The sequence below is a fragment of the Musca autumnalis genome, unplaced genomic scaffold (genome assembly GCF_047663935.1).
Source record: "Musca autumnalis isolate F117 unplaced genomic scaffold, ASM4766393v1 scaffold_2, whole genome shotgun sequence".
NCBI classification, from domain to species: domain Eukaryota; kingdom Metazoa; phylum Arthropoda; class Insecta; order Diptera; family Muscidae; genus Musca; species Musca autumnalis.
This window is the reverse complement of record NW_027411755.1, coordinates 214,147,732-214,164,710: the sequence shown is the minus strand read 5'-3', so window position 1 is coordinate 214,164,710 and position 16,979 is coordinate 214,147,732. Positions and strand designations below refer to the sequence as shown.

General features: G+C 38.0%; 1 protein-coding gene across 1 annotated transcript; it reads left to right on the top strand.

The window, feature by feature from the left end:
* Positions 1-12,584: 12,584 nt before the first annotated feature.
* On the top strand, positions 12,585-16,286 carry LOC141392511 (uncharacterized). The gene is made up of 2 exons (XM_073965449.1): positions 12,585-13,446; positions 16,090-16,286. Exons 1-2 carry the CDS (start codon positions 12,585-12,587, stop codon positions 16,284-16,286), a joined length of 1,059 nt encoding a protein of 352 aa, XP_073821550.1.
* The last annotated feature ends 693 nt before the right edge of the window (positions 16,287-16,979 follow it).

Sequence of the window (16,979 nt, the reverse complement as noted above, 5' to 3'; positions counted from 1 at the left end):
TACCGCCCGATTTCAGTTGTTTTGACGTTTAAATTCACATTTCTACACCGAATTAGCTATAATTTGATATTTAGGGTTCCTAGTGACCAAAAACTTATATTCGAAATAATTATGAACATAGGTCCATGTTTTGGTATAGCCCCAAAACAAACCTCCCGATTTTCCGTACCTTAACTTTATTATTTGGATGAACTTTCTGTAATTTGAAATTTAAAAGCCAACAAAAATTCTGCAACAAAAATTGTTCATTTAAGTTCATATTTTCGTATAGCCCACATACCTCCGAACTAGCTGTTAATGACATTTGAAGTTTCCACGTTATGTACCAATTTTCGGTATTTTGAGGATTCTGGCTACAATTTTTAACCGAATTAGGAGTTATTTGACATTAAAGGCTCCCATCAAAAACTGTCAACATAGGTCCATGTTTTATTATAACCCCTATATAACGGTACCTCCCAATTTCTCGCCCACCAAACATTGTCAACATACAAAGTTAGATATAGGCACCATAAAAAGGGCCTCTCTGACATTTTAACGTACCCACTTAAAGTTGGGGACAGGAATGAAAACTAATTATTCCATTTTAGTTTAGAATATTTTATGGTGGAGGGTATGAAAAGTTCGGCCCGGCCGAACTTAACGCTTTTTTACTTGTTCAACTTTCAGGCTATTTTTTCAAGAAGTATGGACTTGCCCCTGAGGAAACTTGTACCTTCGTATAGGAGACAGTGAATACAAGATGGTACAACAAAAACCAAGGCGATACGAGAGCAGGTCCTAAATTGAACTTTTCCGAAATTTTGTGCGGGAGGTACTCGAAGGAGTATACCGATTGAGTCCATATTTGAACCTCATCTAAGTCTGGTAGAAATTTCATAATGTGCAAAGTATGGACCAAATCGGTTACTCCCTTCAAGAGTTATCGTACGCACAAATTTTCCGAACATTTTCGAACTTCTGTGGGGGAGGTACCGGAAGGAGTGGACCGATATAATCCATCTTTAAATTTGAACTAAGTTTGGACATAACATGACGAAAGCCAAATTTTGGACCGAATCGACAGACGCGTTCGAGAGTTATCTTGCTCTCCAACCACTGCACACGGTGTCATAGGGTTTTTTGTAACTTTCAGGCTATTTTCTCAGAAAGTATGGGCTTGCCCCTAATGAAACATACAGCGTCGTATAGAGGACAGCGAATACAACTAGCGTAAACAAAAATCAAAGTGATTCGAGACCAGGTCCTAAACTGAACTTTTCCGAAATTTTGTGTGGGAGGTACCCGAAGGAGTGGACCGATTGAGTCCATGTTGGAACCGCATCTAAGTTTGGTAGAAGTTACACGATGTGCAAAGTATGGACCAAATCGGTTATTCCCTAAAAGAGTTATCGTGCGCACAAATTTTGCGGTAATTTTTGAACATTTGTGGGGGAGGTACCTGAAGGAGTGGACCTATATGGCCCATCTTCGAACTTAAATCGAATCTGGACAAAATATTTCGATACCCCGAATCGATTGATCCGTTCGAGAGTTATCGTGCGCACCAGCCAGCCAGACCGACAGACAGACAGACGGACGGACATTGCTAGATCTACTCAAAATTGTCTGAAACGGATATCATACAAACATACTTGGGGTCTAAAACCATTATTTCGATGAGGCACATTTTTGGTCGTATCAAATTGTAAATACCCTCTTTAGCCTAAAGGCTGAGGGTATAAAAAGCAGCAAAATTTGTCCCTGCTTTGTTTGGTGGTGTGTGGTGGTTGGTTAGTCAATGAAAACAAAAACTCGCCAAAATTGTTTTATTCTCTCAGAAAAAACAGTATTTTTTTCTGCTTGCAAACAAATATATGTTTGCTGCAAAATATGTTTGGGACTATGTTAGAGAGGCCATTTTTTTCTGTGTGTAGACACTGAATCTTTGAATATTAGGATCGCCAATTTAATGTGCTGTCTCTTCGAATAATCTGAGGAGGCCTTTTATAACCAAAAAAAATAGTGGACATGAAAAAAATAATTATTATATTTTAGTCCAAAATATGGAATGGTGGAAGGTATAAAAATCTATGTCGCCACCACTGTTCACACAGTCATGTCCTTCCTCTACGTACTACAATTTCTATCACCATGATTACTATTTTTCGTTTGGATAAATGTTTTAAAACTTCTGAGAAAATGAAAGTAGAGGGTGGTAGTGCGGAGGATTTTAATAACGACAATGTTTGTGCAGACGTTTTTGAGTATTTTCATTACACAGTACATTGCACACGTTCAAGTACATATATTTGGCTTTCAAATCTCAGCATGGATCATTAAAAGCAAACATTCATATAAAGAAGTTGGTGGAGAAAATAGAAGAGCAAGTAAAAGTTCGAAAACATTGTTGCAGTGTGCTGAGAGTTTTAAACGTTCTAATTAAAATTCGGATTTATGTATAAATATGTATGAATGTTTGTTCTTTGCACAATGTAGATATAGTGTGTGTGTGTGTTAGTAAGAATGCAAGTGCATTTTCGTTAGGTTTTTGGTCTGGTGAATTTTAAAGTAATTTCATGGTGAATCTGTAATAATTAAGAAGTTTGATATTGAGTGAAGCATTGCAATCTTGAATACTTTGGGGAAAGGGTTAACAAACATTAGCAAGTAAATTGGAATAACGTAATGATCATGGTATAGTGTAGTTGCAGATAAGGTAACCTTTTAGTACTTATTTCCTATACCATGGGACGTATAGATTTTGGGTTAACATAAATAATAACTGCTTGAAAACAAGCTTTAAATACAGACAAATTTTCCTCTGCCTTATTTCATAGTTTCCATCTTAACCCATCTTCATTATACCCTCAGCCTTTAGGCTAAAGAGGGTATTTACACTTTGATACGACCAAAAATGTGCCTCATCGAAATAATGGTTTTAGACCCCAAGTATGTTTGTACGATATCCGTTTCAGACAATTTTGAGTAAATCTAGCAATGTCCGTCCGTCTGTCTGTCTGTCTGTCTGGCAGGCTGGTGCGCACGATAACTCTCGAACGGATTAATCTATTCGGTTCAAATGTTGGGTATCAAAATATTTTGTCCAGATTCGATTTAAGTTCGAAGATGGGCCATATAGGTCCACTCCTTCAGGTACCTCCCCCACAAAAGTTCGAAAATGTTCGGAAAATTTGTGCGCACGATAACTCTCGAAGGGAATAACCGATTTGGTCCATACTTTGCACATCGTGTAATTTCTACCAAACTTAGATGAGGTTCCAATATGGACTCAATCGGGCTACTCCTTCGGGTACCTCCCACACAAAATTTCGGAAAAGTTCAGTTTAGGACCTGGTCTCGAATCGCTCTGATTTTTGTTTACGCAAGTTGTGTTCGCTGTCCTCTATACGACGCTGTAAGTTTCATTAGGGGCAAGTCCAAACTTCCTGAGAAAATAGCCTGAAAGTCACAAAAACCCTATGACACCGTGTGTAGTGGTTGGAACACAAGATAACTCTCGAACGGATCTGCCGATTCGTTCCAAAATTTGGCTTTCGTAATATTTTGTCCAAACTTAGTTCAAGTTCAAAGATGGATTATATCGGTCCACTCCTTCCGGTACCTCACCCACAAAAGTTCGAAAATGTTCGGAAAATTTGTGCGTACGATAACTATTGAAGGGAGCAACTGATTTGGTCCATACTTTGCACATTATGAAATTTCTACCAGAATTACCAGGTTCTACCAGAACTACCAGGTTCCAATATGGACTCAATCGGTCTACTCCTTCGAGTACCTCCCACACAAAATTTCGGAAAAGTTCAGTTTAGGACCTGCTCTCGAATCGCCTTGGTTTTTGTTGTAACATCTTGTATTCACTGTCCCCTATACGAAGGTACAAGCTTCCTCAGGGGCAAGTCCTTACTTCCTGAGAAAATAGCCTGAAAGATACAAAAAAGCCCTATGACACCGTGTGTAGTGGTTGGAGCGCAAGATAACTCTCGACCGAATCTGCCGATTCAGTCCACAATGTGACCTTCGTAATATTTTGTGCAAACTTAGTTTAAGTTTGAAAATAAGCCCTACCGGTCCACTCCTTCAGGTACCTCCCCCACAAAAGTTCAAAAATGTTCGGAAAAATTTTTCGCACTATAACTCTTGATGGGAGTGACCGATTTGATCCATACTTTACACATTCTCATAATATCTACCAGATATAGATCAGGTTCGAATATGGACTATATTTGTCCAATCCATCCCGTACCTCCCACACAAAATTTTGGATAAGTTCACTTTAAGACCTGCTATTGAATCACTTTGATTTTTGTTGAAGCAACTTACATTCGCTGCCTTAATTGCGATGGAAAAAGTTGTTTTAGGGGCAAGTCCATACTTCATGAGAAAACAGCCCGAAGGGTGTAAAAACCCTCTATGGCACCCCCATGATCTATGTCGGTCCATTCCTTTAAGTACCTTTTCCGCAAAATTTTTTAACTTTAATCCTAATCAACATTTTTGTCCATTCATACAGCCAAAATTTTGAACCCCCCTAAAAAGTGTTTCAATTTGCACAGGCTGAGGGTATATCTCTGTCGGCAAAGCCGACTGATACTTTTTTACTTGTTTTGATTCAAATCTTAAAGTTGTTTTCCTTAGCTAAAGAAGCATCTAATTTTCCCCCTTTCATCCATGGCATAATTGTATGTTAAATAACTTCAACCAAACCCAAACCGCCATAACAATTGCCACAATTATTCACAAATCCCCTACCCACAGCGAAAATTTTCAAAATTACACATCCTTCCCCCCACCGCACTTTTGTATAAATTTCCCTAATTTTTTTCTATTGATAATTTGCTATCCGGTTGTTGGATGAATTTTAAGTAGTTCGAAATGGAAACCCTCCAAACGAAATTGAACGAAGGTGAAACCCTTATAAGTATTTTGCAAGAAACAGGCAAAAAAAGTTATGTACATCTTTTAATTGTAACGGAAGGATGAAACAACGCGAAAGGAATCAAAACGTAACGGAAACAAATTATTGAGCAACGCTATCAATTGGCTAAAGAGTAAACAAAAAACTTATTATCTTGAATTCTACGGGTTTATTTTTGTTGTTGGCTGTCTGTTGTTGTTGTTGTTCTTTCTAATTTTGTTGTTAAAAGAAAATGTTGGTGTTTGTTAGGTTTCCGGATTTGAAATGTGTGCGTATGCTGGGTATCCCCTTATTTTTAAATGTTAATTAAAATAAGTTATCCATGGCAAAAAAAGGTTATAGATTGCTTGTACCCTGGGGAAATCAAAGGTGGTGAGAGAACATTTATTTTCCTTAACCATCGTATTTTTTAAACGTTTTAAAATGTTCTTACTGTAGCCGTATTTCTGTTCCTCTATAGCGTATACATTATTTAAATTTGTACTTTTAATTGATACTGTTAAATCAATCATACGCCATTGGAACATAAGAATTATTTCAGAAAGCAGCTAATATTAACAAACCCCCTCACACCGATATTTTTGAATTTATTTAATTTATTTATCAAAAAGTGTTTCACCACCAACACTTGCGATAGGATGTGGATTTGTAATTAGACGAAGGCTGATACTTTTAATACCCTCCACCCTAGCATGGACGGTATATAAAGTTTGTTTATCCGTTTGTAATGCTAATAATCATTAGCGACCTTACAAAGTATACATATATGGATATTTCTGAGTTAAATCTGGCACTTTTTAAAAAAGTGGTTTTTGATTTCCTTTACTTTTTGCTGTGGCGATGCTGGTCATCAGGAAAACATTTTAGTATATTTTCAGATTTGCTGACTAACGGCTCCAGAGATACCGCTCCTTGAAAAAGTCGTATTCAGTAAAAACCATATGCAAAGAAATACTTATAACTTCTCACGGTGTGCCTTAACCAAATTTAATTGGAAGGCGCTTACACCTGAGAAATTTTTGCAGATTCTGAAACTACAATGCTCATAGATGAAAAATATCAAGAAACAAAAAAATCGCCGGAGGGATTTTCAAATAAATCGCGATTTAAGTTCACATTTTTAGGGGTTCTTTAGGTTTTCACGATTTTGCTTGGAAAAGGCGAGTCATATGTAAATGAGCCTAAAAAAAATTTTGTAGCTGTGAAAATTCACCACAAGATTGGCTGTTATGATATTTTCGTAGGTTTTACCGTTTTTGAGATGTAGAAGTTCAAATTGAGACAATGCACTGACTGTATCGCCTCCTAATAAAACAATATCATGCTCAGTGTGCCTTAACTAACTTTTGATGAAAACCACTTACACATGGGAAAATTTCGCGGATTCTGAAACAGCAATATTTATAGACAAGAAAATTAAAAAAAAAACAGAAAAAATCGCCGGACGGATTTTTAAATAAATCGCGATCAAAATTCACAATTTTAGGGTTTTTTAGGTTTTCACGATTTTGCTTGGAAACCACAAGTCGTATAGAAATGAGTCTGAAGAAAATGTTGTAGCTGTGAAAATTCTCTATAAGACTGACCTTTAGGTTTTTACGTAGGTTTTACCATTTTTGAGATATAGAGGTTCAGTTCAAATTTTTAGGTTTTTATCTTAAGTCTTCAAGATTTTGCTTGGAAACCGCAAGTCATATCAAAATGGGACTTAAGAAAATGTTGAAGCTGTGAAAATTCTCTACAAGATTGGATAATTTATTTTTTCCTAGGTTGTACCATTTTCAAGATATATAAATTTAATTTGGGAAATTGCAGTAATGACACTGTTTTATAAGGAGGCGATACAGCCAGTGCATTGTCTCAACTTCTTTATCTCCAAAACGGTAAAACCTCATAAAGGTCAATCTTGTGGAGAATTTCCACAGCTACAACATTTTCTTTAGGCCCATTTACATAGGACTCGCGGTTTCCAAGCAAAATCGTGAAAACCTAAAGAACCCCTAAAAATGTGAACTTAAATCGCGATTTATTTGAAAATCCCTCCGGCGATTTTTTTTTTTTGATTTTTGATATTTCTCATCTTTGAGCATTGTAGTTTCAGAATCTGCACGAACTTCCCAGGTGTAAGCACCTTCCATTTAAAATTAGTTAAGGCGCACCGTGTATGGTGACCAACTGAAATGACAACTGGACACGATATCTATACAGACGAATGACCCCCAAAATAAGTTTGTTTCGGTAAGTTATGTACCTCCCCCGCAAATTTTTGAGCTCTAATCCAAATCCATGGTTTTGTCGGTTCATACGTCAAAAATTTTGAAAACCCCTAAACACATAAGTTTTTTGGGAAATATGTGTTTTAATTCTCACAGACTGAGGGTATATCTCTGTCGCCAAAGCCGACTGATACTTTTTTACATTTTACGTGTTTAAATTACGTTTGTTTTGGATTTTTTATACCCTCCACCATAGTATGGGGGGTGTATTAAGTTTGTTGTTCCGTTTGTAATGGATTGAACTAATCATTTGCGACCCTATGAAGCATATTCAGTATAATCCCCATAAACCACCATATATCGGTACCTCCCGGTTTTCAGTATTTTTCTTAACTATATTTTTCTTAACTACATTTTTAACTGAACAACCCGTAATTTGACATTTAAGTTTTCGGCAATCACGCAACATCTCCACCAAAAATTGTCAACATAGGTCCATGTTTTCGTATAGCCCACATGTAGCGGTACATCCCGTCTTTAGGTGTTTTTAGCATTTCAGCTAGCTGTTATTTGCCATTTGAAATTCCCAGTGGTAATAAAACCTTTCCACCAAGAATTGTCAACATAAGTCCAGGTTTAGGTATAGCCACCATATAACGGTACCTTCTGATTTTAGGCATTTTGAGAATTTTAGCTAATTTTTTTAACGAACTACTTGTTATTTGACTTTTCAGGTTTCCACCAAAATTGTCAGCATAGGTCCATATTTGGATATATATGTCTCAAAGTGCACTACTGAAAACCCACCCCACCCTCCATACGAGATACCCGTATCATCATAGTACCGGCATTCCGTCAATATATGCCGCCAGTTTTCAGTCATCCCACACCCACATAAATCTGTCACGGACAGGCCTCTTGCATATAAAAATGCATTTAGAGAGCCATGGCCCGTCAGTAAGAATACTAGACTCATACTAATGCCGAAGTCTGGGCGGTCCAGTACGAACGTTGCGTCACGAATAAATTCATACGTCACCCTCCCTTTGTCACTGTCCGTCCATCTAGTCCGCCACCTAACGGCAGCACGCTCCCGAAGGATTACACTGCGCCGCCTAACATCCCCATCCACAAAATCAGAAGGCCCGAGGCAATCATCCTCAGGCAGTTGCAAGCCACGCTTCAGCTTGTACAAAACAGTCCTACATCTCGCTTTCAGGTCAAAGGGCAGGGCGCCAAGTAGCACCTGCATTGCGTCCGTAGATACAGTGTCACACACTGGCAGACATGCTAACATGTCCACTCGTTGACACGACAAGATCTTCCTACGCCCAACAGCAGATTCTGCTGCGGCACACCATACAGGTGCACCATATGTTGCGCACGGAATGTCTGCTCAAACCCCAGTCGGTCCGCAAGACCCTTCTAACCATACCAGCAACAGCAGTCAACTTGTCCTTCAAACGATCAAAGTGCGGCAGTAAATTCATTCTCTCGGCCATCGTTATTCCATTGGCTCCCACGACACAAGCCCTACGTCCACTGAAATAACTCGACCAGAGAACAAACTCCCGTCACCAGTCAAATGCGCATTTAAAGTCAACAAATATGCCTAAGACATATTTGGCATTTGACCCGCACAGACTGTTCTGCACATGCTTCCACGCGTCCACCGTACCTCTACCATCGACAAAGCGGTGAAGGACTCACGCCGCGGCACTCCCCAAGCCTTGCCACCATAACCCTCTCCAGCACTTTTCCAAGCACTGGAAGAAGGCTTATGCCCCGATACGAGCGAGGATTACTCCTAACCCGATCAGGCGACTTGAGGAGCACCACGACGCGAGCTTCCTTCCACGCACGCGGGAAGTACCCCGGGTAAATGCAACCACCAAGAACGGACTTAATATACACAGGCATGACCTTCCAAATGGGCAGTCGGAAACCGATAAAAACTGTCATTCAAAACTGACTCACCTTTTAAAGAGGGTATCCATTAACAACCCTAATCTAAAATTTTCAGCTGATGTAAATCGATAAGGCAAAAACTACGAACATTCCTGTATTCCAGATATGTGCCTAAATATAGCCAATCCGTCTGGAAATTGCCATGAAACATTAAAAAAGCTCATATAATCGAGTAACATTGTTCTCCTAAAAGTCTTTTGTGAAATGTAGGTCAAAATATAATTATCGTCTTTTGGCCATAAAATCGTCAAATAGTCATTTTTCACTTTTGGGTCAAAAAATCAGTCAAATGATGATGATAGTCTGATCGGAGCGAAATTTTATGTAAGGTTTAGGTTTACAACAAGGAAGAAACTTGCAATTAACCATGATGATGAGATAAGCGGGTTAAATGGAACCAAACTTTGGTTTGAAAATTTTTATACTCTCCACCATAGGATGGGGGTATATTAAGTTTGTCACTACGTTTGTAACTACTCGAAATAATCATTGTAGACCCCACAAAATATATATGAGGAAAAGTCAAAATTTTTTAGTTTCCATGAAGCCAAGGTTTGCAATATTATAATACGCGAACTATTGTAGTTTGCCAGTAACTATGACTATTGCTGGATTAATTTAGATGTTTTTGTACAAAGCTCAAAAATTTAGCAAAACAATTTAATTTACGTGGTAGTTACGACCGCGTAAAGGAAAAACCATAGGTAAAAACACGTTCAATCTAAACAGGTTTTTTACATTGCTATTCGATTTCTGATTAAACCATTCAAATGACGGACATCTGTCCAAAGTAAAAGTTGGAGAATACAAAATGAAGATTACACTTCTAATGTATCACTTTCCAAAATTTCCACTGCATCCACCTTTTATGGATGCTGACAATTTGAAGCCGGATTTCAAGTGTTTTTTGTATTTTTTATGTAACTGGGACGCGCATTCGGATATTTCGAAAAACCAATTATAGGACTAAAGAACTCGCGATTTCGCATAATCTGATATGTATATTAAGTATGTAGCCCACACAGCAGCAGAGTAATCTACTGCCAAAGGCCAAAATTTAGTGCGATATTTTTTCTAAAAAACCTATTTTTTGGGTACAGTATTTACAATATCGTTTTGAGTGTGCTGGTACCCCGCGATATTTTAGTTTTTCGACGATCCGGATCATATGAATCACAGATCGTAAAAATCCATCTACTAGAACGGCGGAAATGGCTACTGCAAAAATTGAAAAATTTGCGAAAAATGTTTTTCAAAATATCGCTGACTAATTCGCGTTTTATGTGGATCGTTTCCATTTCAATGAAGAAAGTGAATCATCACTCGCGTTTGTGCGAAAACAGCGGTTTGAAAAATTTAGTGGCATGGGAGCTGTATCCGATTTATCCAAAAAATACTGTGTGATGCTACATCCACGGTTCTTGATGGATTTTATTGAAATATGTTTAGATCGATGTATTTTTTCACGGTTGATAGTGAAATCGGATGCGCATAAAAAGTGTATGCACTTTGTGCAAAATATAAGCGTTATACAGTTTGTTGCACACTAAACTGCAGACGATGCTACATCTTAGCGGCAAATGTGTACAAATTAAAAGAAAAGAATTCGCTGTATTGGTAAACCGCATGCGCATCAAGTGATTTTGAGGATTTCGCGATTTACACGCATTTCAAAATGAACATTATCCGATACAATTTTATTTCAAGATTATACCCCATTTAAAGGAACCCAACATTTATTTGAAAGATATCCATATCTTCCGCTAGATGTTAGCGTGTTTTCGAGAAGTGATTAGAATAAAAAATGTGATTTATTGCGTGGAATTTAACTAAAATAGAAGAAAAACTCCGACCTATTTTTCTTACATTTTGTTCAACTAACTCACAAAATAAATTTTAATAAATATTTTCTCTTACAAAAATTTTATAAATTTCCTCAATATATTTTTTGTTTTTTGCTATAATATGCAAACCGCTAAACGGATTTGTATAGTTTTGGTTTTGGACAATTTTATAGAATTGTTTTTAATGGTGTCAGGTAGATTTTAGTCAACGCACCAATGTGCTATCTTTACACATAACAGATGTCGGCCATAAATAGAAAGGGTCGGTAATAAAATAGTGTATGTTTCTTATCACCCGCAACGCAGTGTGTGCGTGGTGTGCATGATGTATTTATGTAGACAGCGTACATTACTAAATGTATTGTCTGTGTGTGTTAGTTTTAAGAGTTGTAAATATTTTGTAGAATAGTAAATAAAATTTGAGTTTCTTTCGAACCATCGAAGAAGATACATCACCCGCGTGTTTTCGTTCTTGGGTTTTTCCTTAGGTTTTCTTGGGCTGCATTGTAGTGATGAGGCTAGGAGTCGCCTCATCATTTGGTGACCCCGACGTGATTGTTTCGTGTTAAAAAAAAACACGTAATAGATCCGCTATTTAAGTGACGTGGTAGGCTCGCAGTTCCACAGGAGAACGTTGTGTAGTTTATACGTGTAGTGCAGTGCTGTAGAACAAAGTGACTGTGTTAGGTTATTAAAAGACGCATACTCGAAGCAAAGAGTATGTTAGGTCAATTTTAATAACAGATAAAAAAAAGAATAAAGTGACAAAAAATATAGCTCGCGAAAATGAATTTCGAAGAATTCATCCAACATCAAAGGATGTTGGGCGAGTATATAGTGTCCATTGATTTACAAATATGCAAAATTGCTCAAACAAGTGTAGCCAAGGAAATTAGGGAAAAGTGTTCCAAAATAGTTAGTTCTTTCGCGGAAGCAAGAACGGACTTTTTAGGTAACGAAAGGGAGCTCCGACGTATGGAAAAAGTACCATACGATCATTGCATATTCGCTGTGGGAGTGCAATATGCCGTTAAAAGCATAGAGGAAAACATGGAAGCTATGGGGTTGTCTGTGCCTATAGAAGAGCCACGTCTACATAATGTAGACTTGATAGCTGAGGTGAACAGCTTAAGTTCATCGGAACAGTGTGGAAAGAAATCCGGACTGCTCCAAACAGGACCGCCAAATATTAGGGAAACAATTAATTTAGTAGATGCTTCTTTTGATTTTTGGGGGGAGATTAGAAAAGCTCTTTTCTCAAGAACAAAAGACTTCGAAAATAGTTATCAGTCATTATTGTCACATTACGTGCGATATTTGGAGGTAGTAGGGATAGAGGGTGACTACACAAGTCATTACCATTATCTGCAAATTTGTTACCAAATAGTAAGAAGTGGGAACATTTCAAGAGTAGCACCAAAAAAGGTGAACATAAATTATGAGGCACAGTTCTCAGGTAGTTTAGGGCCTACACAGGAAGTTGTTAGGAGCTCGAAAACTGAGAATGAAAACGCGTGCGTGGATGTTTCGCGAAAATTAAAAAGTGAAACAAATCGATTACGTGAAGAAAATGAGCAATTTAAGTCCAAATTGGATCAACAAATCAAGGACTGCCGACTTGCTGCAGAAAAGGCTCGCATGTATGAGTCACAGGTCACAGACGTTACCGTCAAATACAATGCTGCTTATGCTGAAAAGGAAAAGGCTGTGGAAAGTCTTTGTGAAGTGCAGAAAGAATCGGAGTGTCTACGACAACAATTGGACGAAGCTCGTAAATATTTAAACGCTGAATCTATGATCCGTACGGATTTGCAAAACCGCATTCAGAGTCTACGCGAAGAACTCACGTTTAAGGAGCAAAGTCATTTGCGAGAAATTGATGAAATACATTCTCGCCACCAAGCTGAAATCAGTGAAGTGTTACAACAGTTGCGTGAACAACACGAAGGACAAATGCGCAAACTTGAAATGATGTACCAACAAGAGATTAATAGTCTTCAAGCAGAAGCCAATCATAGCTTGAATAGTCGCATTAATGAGTTGGAAGCTACAAATGCTGCATTGAATACCCGTAATCGTGATTTGGAGGAATTGATCCAACATGAACGGACATGCCATGCTGCTGAGGTAGTAAATCTGGAAGATGAATTGCGACGTCTATCCCGTCAATCCAGCAGGGAGAAAGATCACATCGAAATTTCCCAAAGTGATCTTGAAGAAATGGTACTGAAGAAAGGTACTAAAGAAGTACATATCGGTGGTTTCCAATTTAAACCTAATGCCAATGACAAAGAGAATGACGTCAATTTCCATCGCTCAGGCACCATTGAGGGTGATATCAACAAATTGAGAGTTAGTGCAACATATGAACCTCCGATCAACATGGTTATGAAATCACAAGAAATACAAAGTGGCGCTAGCAAAAAGGCATCGATGTTTAATGCCAATGAAGAAGTTACCGGTTATCGCACAACCAGAGCTGACGCTAGCAATGTTTCAGGTTATCCTCTACGAAGAAAATGGATTTACCATGTAATTAAGCAATGGAAAAGAAGTCCCCGTCCGAGCTGGTTGCTGAAGGTGTTGGGTGCCATCACCTAGAATTAAGTTATAATAATTGTTGCATTCATATAATTAGTTTTAGAATCTAAGTAATGCCTTCAGCAGTTACAAAATTAAATGTAATTGCAATATTACTAAAAAATTTAGTTTGTAAAAGATAAGATACTAATACATACAATTGTTAAAAGATTAGGATCTTTTCACGGCGGGGAGTATGGACAATTTTATAGAATTGTTTTTAATGGTGTCAGGTAGATTTTAGTCAACGCACCAATGTGCTATCTTTACACATAACAGATGTCGGCCATAAATAGAAAGGGTCGGTAATAAAATAGTGTATGTTTCTTATCACCCGCAACGCAGTGTGTGCGTGGTGTGCATGATGTATTTATGTAGACAGCGTACATTACTAAATGTATTGTCTGTGTGTGTTAGTTTTAAGAGTTGTAAATATTTTGTAGAATAGTAAATAAAATTTGAGTTTCTTTCGAACCATCGAAGAAGATACATCACCCGCGTGTTTTCGTTCTTGGGTTTTTCCTTAGGTTTTCTTGGGCTGCATTGTAGTGATGAGGCTAGGAGTCGCCTCATCAGGTTTCATTTGAATCTCCGCGATGTTTAGATTACGTACATATTTTTTATATATTTTTCAGATGGATAAACAGCTTGAATTTTATTAGAACAAGTTGTAAACTACCAATTGCTTTGAATGCTTTCCTAATTTCCGCGAAAATTTACAACTTTTTCACTAAAGTTATGGGACCTCAGTAACCATATGGTATGTAGGGAGCCCCTAATTAAGAGAGTTTCTCAATATAATGATTAGAGTCTTTTAAAGATTTTTTTCTTTTTATCGGAATTGAAACCGCCATAACTTTTGCGCGCAACAACCAAAATTAGTATCTCGAACAGATTTAAGAATGGGATTTTTTTCCCAATGTATGTACCAAAAATCATTCATGTAGGTTAAAAAAAAATATTTAATTTTTTTTTATGGAAAACTAAAAAATTTTGTCTTTTCTTCATATATTCTTGATCAGCGTGCAATTCTACATCGATATAGCCATGTCCGTCCGTCTCTCTGTCTGTCCGTCTGTGGAAATCACTCTAGCGTCCGAACGGATTGACGTAGGTTGATGAAATTTTGGGAAAATATGTTATATTTACGTAGGACTTTTGGTATTGAAAACGGGCTATGTAGGTCCACGCTTTCGTATAGCCCCCATACAAAAAGACGCGTGACGCGTCGTCGTTTTAAGGCATTTTTAAGATATTTGGCCCATTTTACCACCGAATTGATTTGTAATTTGGTACTTTGTGTCTCCAGAGGCCAAAAAATATTCCTACCAAAGTTGGGTTATATAGGTCCACGTTTTGGTATAGCCCCCATATAAGGCCGCATATAAAGTACGCGTCATTTTAATATATTTTGAATGTATTAGACCCATTTGACCACAGGTTGGTTGTAATTTGGTATTTTGTGTCTTCAGAGGTCAGAAAACATTATTACCAAAGTTGGGTTATATAGGTCCACGTTTTGGTATAGCCCCCATATAAGGCCCCTTATAAAGTACGCGTCATTTTAATATATTTTGAATGTATTTGACCCATTTGACCAAAGAATCGGTTGTAACTTTGTATTTTGTGTTTCCAGAGGCTAAGAAACATTTCTACCATAAAATGTTTATATAGGTCCACGTGTTGATATAGCCCCCATAATACAATATCTCCCGATTTTCGATATTTTGAAAGTTTTAGCCTCATTATCACACCGAGATGGCTGAAATTTGGTATTTAGTCTTCTTTAGGCGTATAAAACTTTCCCCCAGAAATGTGTAGGTATAGGTCCACGCCATCATATAGCCCCCATAGAACGGCACCTTCAGAATTTCGGTATTTTGAAGATTGTGGCCACATTAATCCGCCGAAATGGCTGAAATTTGTGGTGGAGGGTATAAAAAGTTCGGCCCGGCCGAACTTAACGCTTTTCTTACTTGTTTAGTATAATAAGTTGTGTTTAGAAGAGAAACTCTTGACCTTTCCATTGATGCCAAGTATGTTGATGTACACACAGAGAAAAAATATTTTTTGCTTTTGTGGGAACAACAACATCTATTTTTATTTCAACAATTTATTTCCCAAGATATATGAAGGAACTAACAGTTTCAATTTCTTTACAGTCGATGGTAATGTTTGATGTCATTGTAGGGTTAATGCACATCACCTCAGTTATCCCAATATTTATATTCAGCACGGCTCTAGCTGCATAGTAGTGAATGCTTTGCAAATTTGCGACCATGTGTGAATGTTTGTGGGTGAGCAAGCATATATCATCAGCATAGTCGAGGTGTAGCAGCTTTCCTTGCAGCCCCCATTGTATTCCGCAGGAGTTTCCCAACGCACTGTTTATTATCACGTTGAGTACGATACTAAAGAGATGTGGGGAGAGAACACACCCTTGTCTTACTTCTGTGTTTATGCTGATGTTATCGCTTAGCTGGTAGGATTCGGCACGTGGTATTAACATACAGGGCTTTTACGAGGTTAATCAACTTTTCCGGAATTCCTTTGCAAAGCATAGCGCCCCAGATTGCATCGTGGGATGTGGTGTCGAATGCTCGTTCAAAGTCGATGAATCCCAGATACAGCGGGGATCTCCATTCAACAGACTGCTCTAATAATATCCGCAAAGTGTTAATGTGGTCAACGCACGATCGGTGTGGTCTGACGCCCGCTTGTTATCTTCTCAACAATGGTTCCAATGGTTCACCAATCTGATTAGCCATGATATGCGATATTTCTTTCGCTACTGCATTCATTAACGATATACCTCTCCAGTTACTGCACTCTGTGAGGTTGCCTTTTATAGGTTGTTTGATTATTATACCTTCATTGATTATACTAGGTAGGGACTCACTTGTCCAAAAGCTCTGAACTACCGGAAGTATAATCTGCGCACTGGTTTCGGTGTCATCTGATAGTAATTCTGGTGGTATACTGTAAGGACCAGGTGCCTTGTTTTTTCGTAGAGACTTAATAGCTTCTATAACTTCGTTCCTGTTTGGGTTTTGAATGTTCAAGTCATCCCTGACTACGTGGTTGCTACAGTCACACATTTGTTGTGAAGGATGTGCCATTACCGATAGCATATGGGAGTAATATTTTGTCCACATTTGTAGTTGCTCTTGTTTGGATGTTGTTGATATGCCGTTCTCATCTACAAGTGGTCTGGATGACACGATCTGCCTGCCTCATATTTCTCTAGCATATTTGTAAAGATCTCTGCTGCGATGTGTTACCGTGGCTACTTGTGCTTCTCTTGCTAAATTGTTTATCCACATACGTTTATCCTTCTTTGCGCTTCTTTTAACGGTACAGTTTTCTGCATTATACTTTGTTTGACACTCCTGTTTGCCGGCTTTTGTTTTTTTACGTTGCTGAGTTTATTTTTGATTTCCCTCCTTCGATTTA

Excerpts from the sequence above, each read along its gene's own strand:
- LOC141392511 (XM_073965449.1), top strand. The coding sequence starts at position 12,585 with ATGTATGAGTCACAGGTCACAGACGTTACCGTCAAATACAATGCTGCT. Across the intron at positions 13,447-16,089 it reads TGACGCTAGCAATGTTTCAG|CGCCCCAGATTGCATCGTGG; the intron begins GTTATCCTCTAC and ends TGCAAAGCATAG.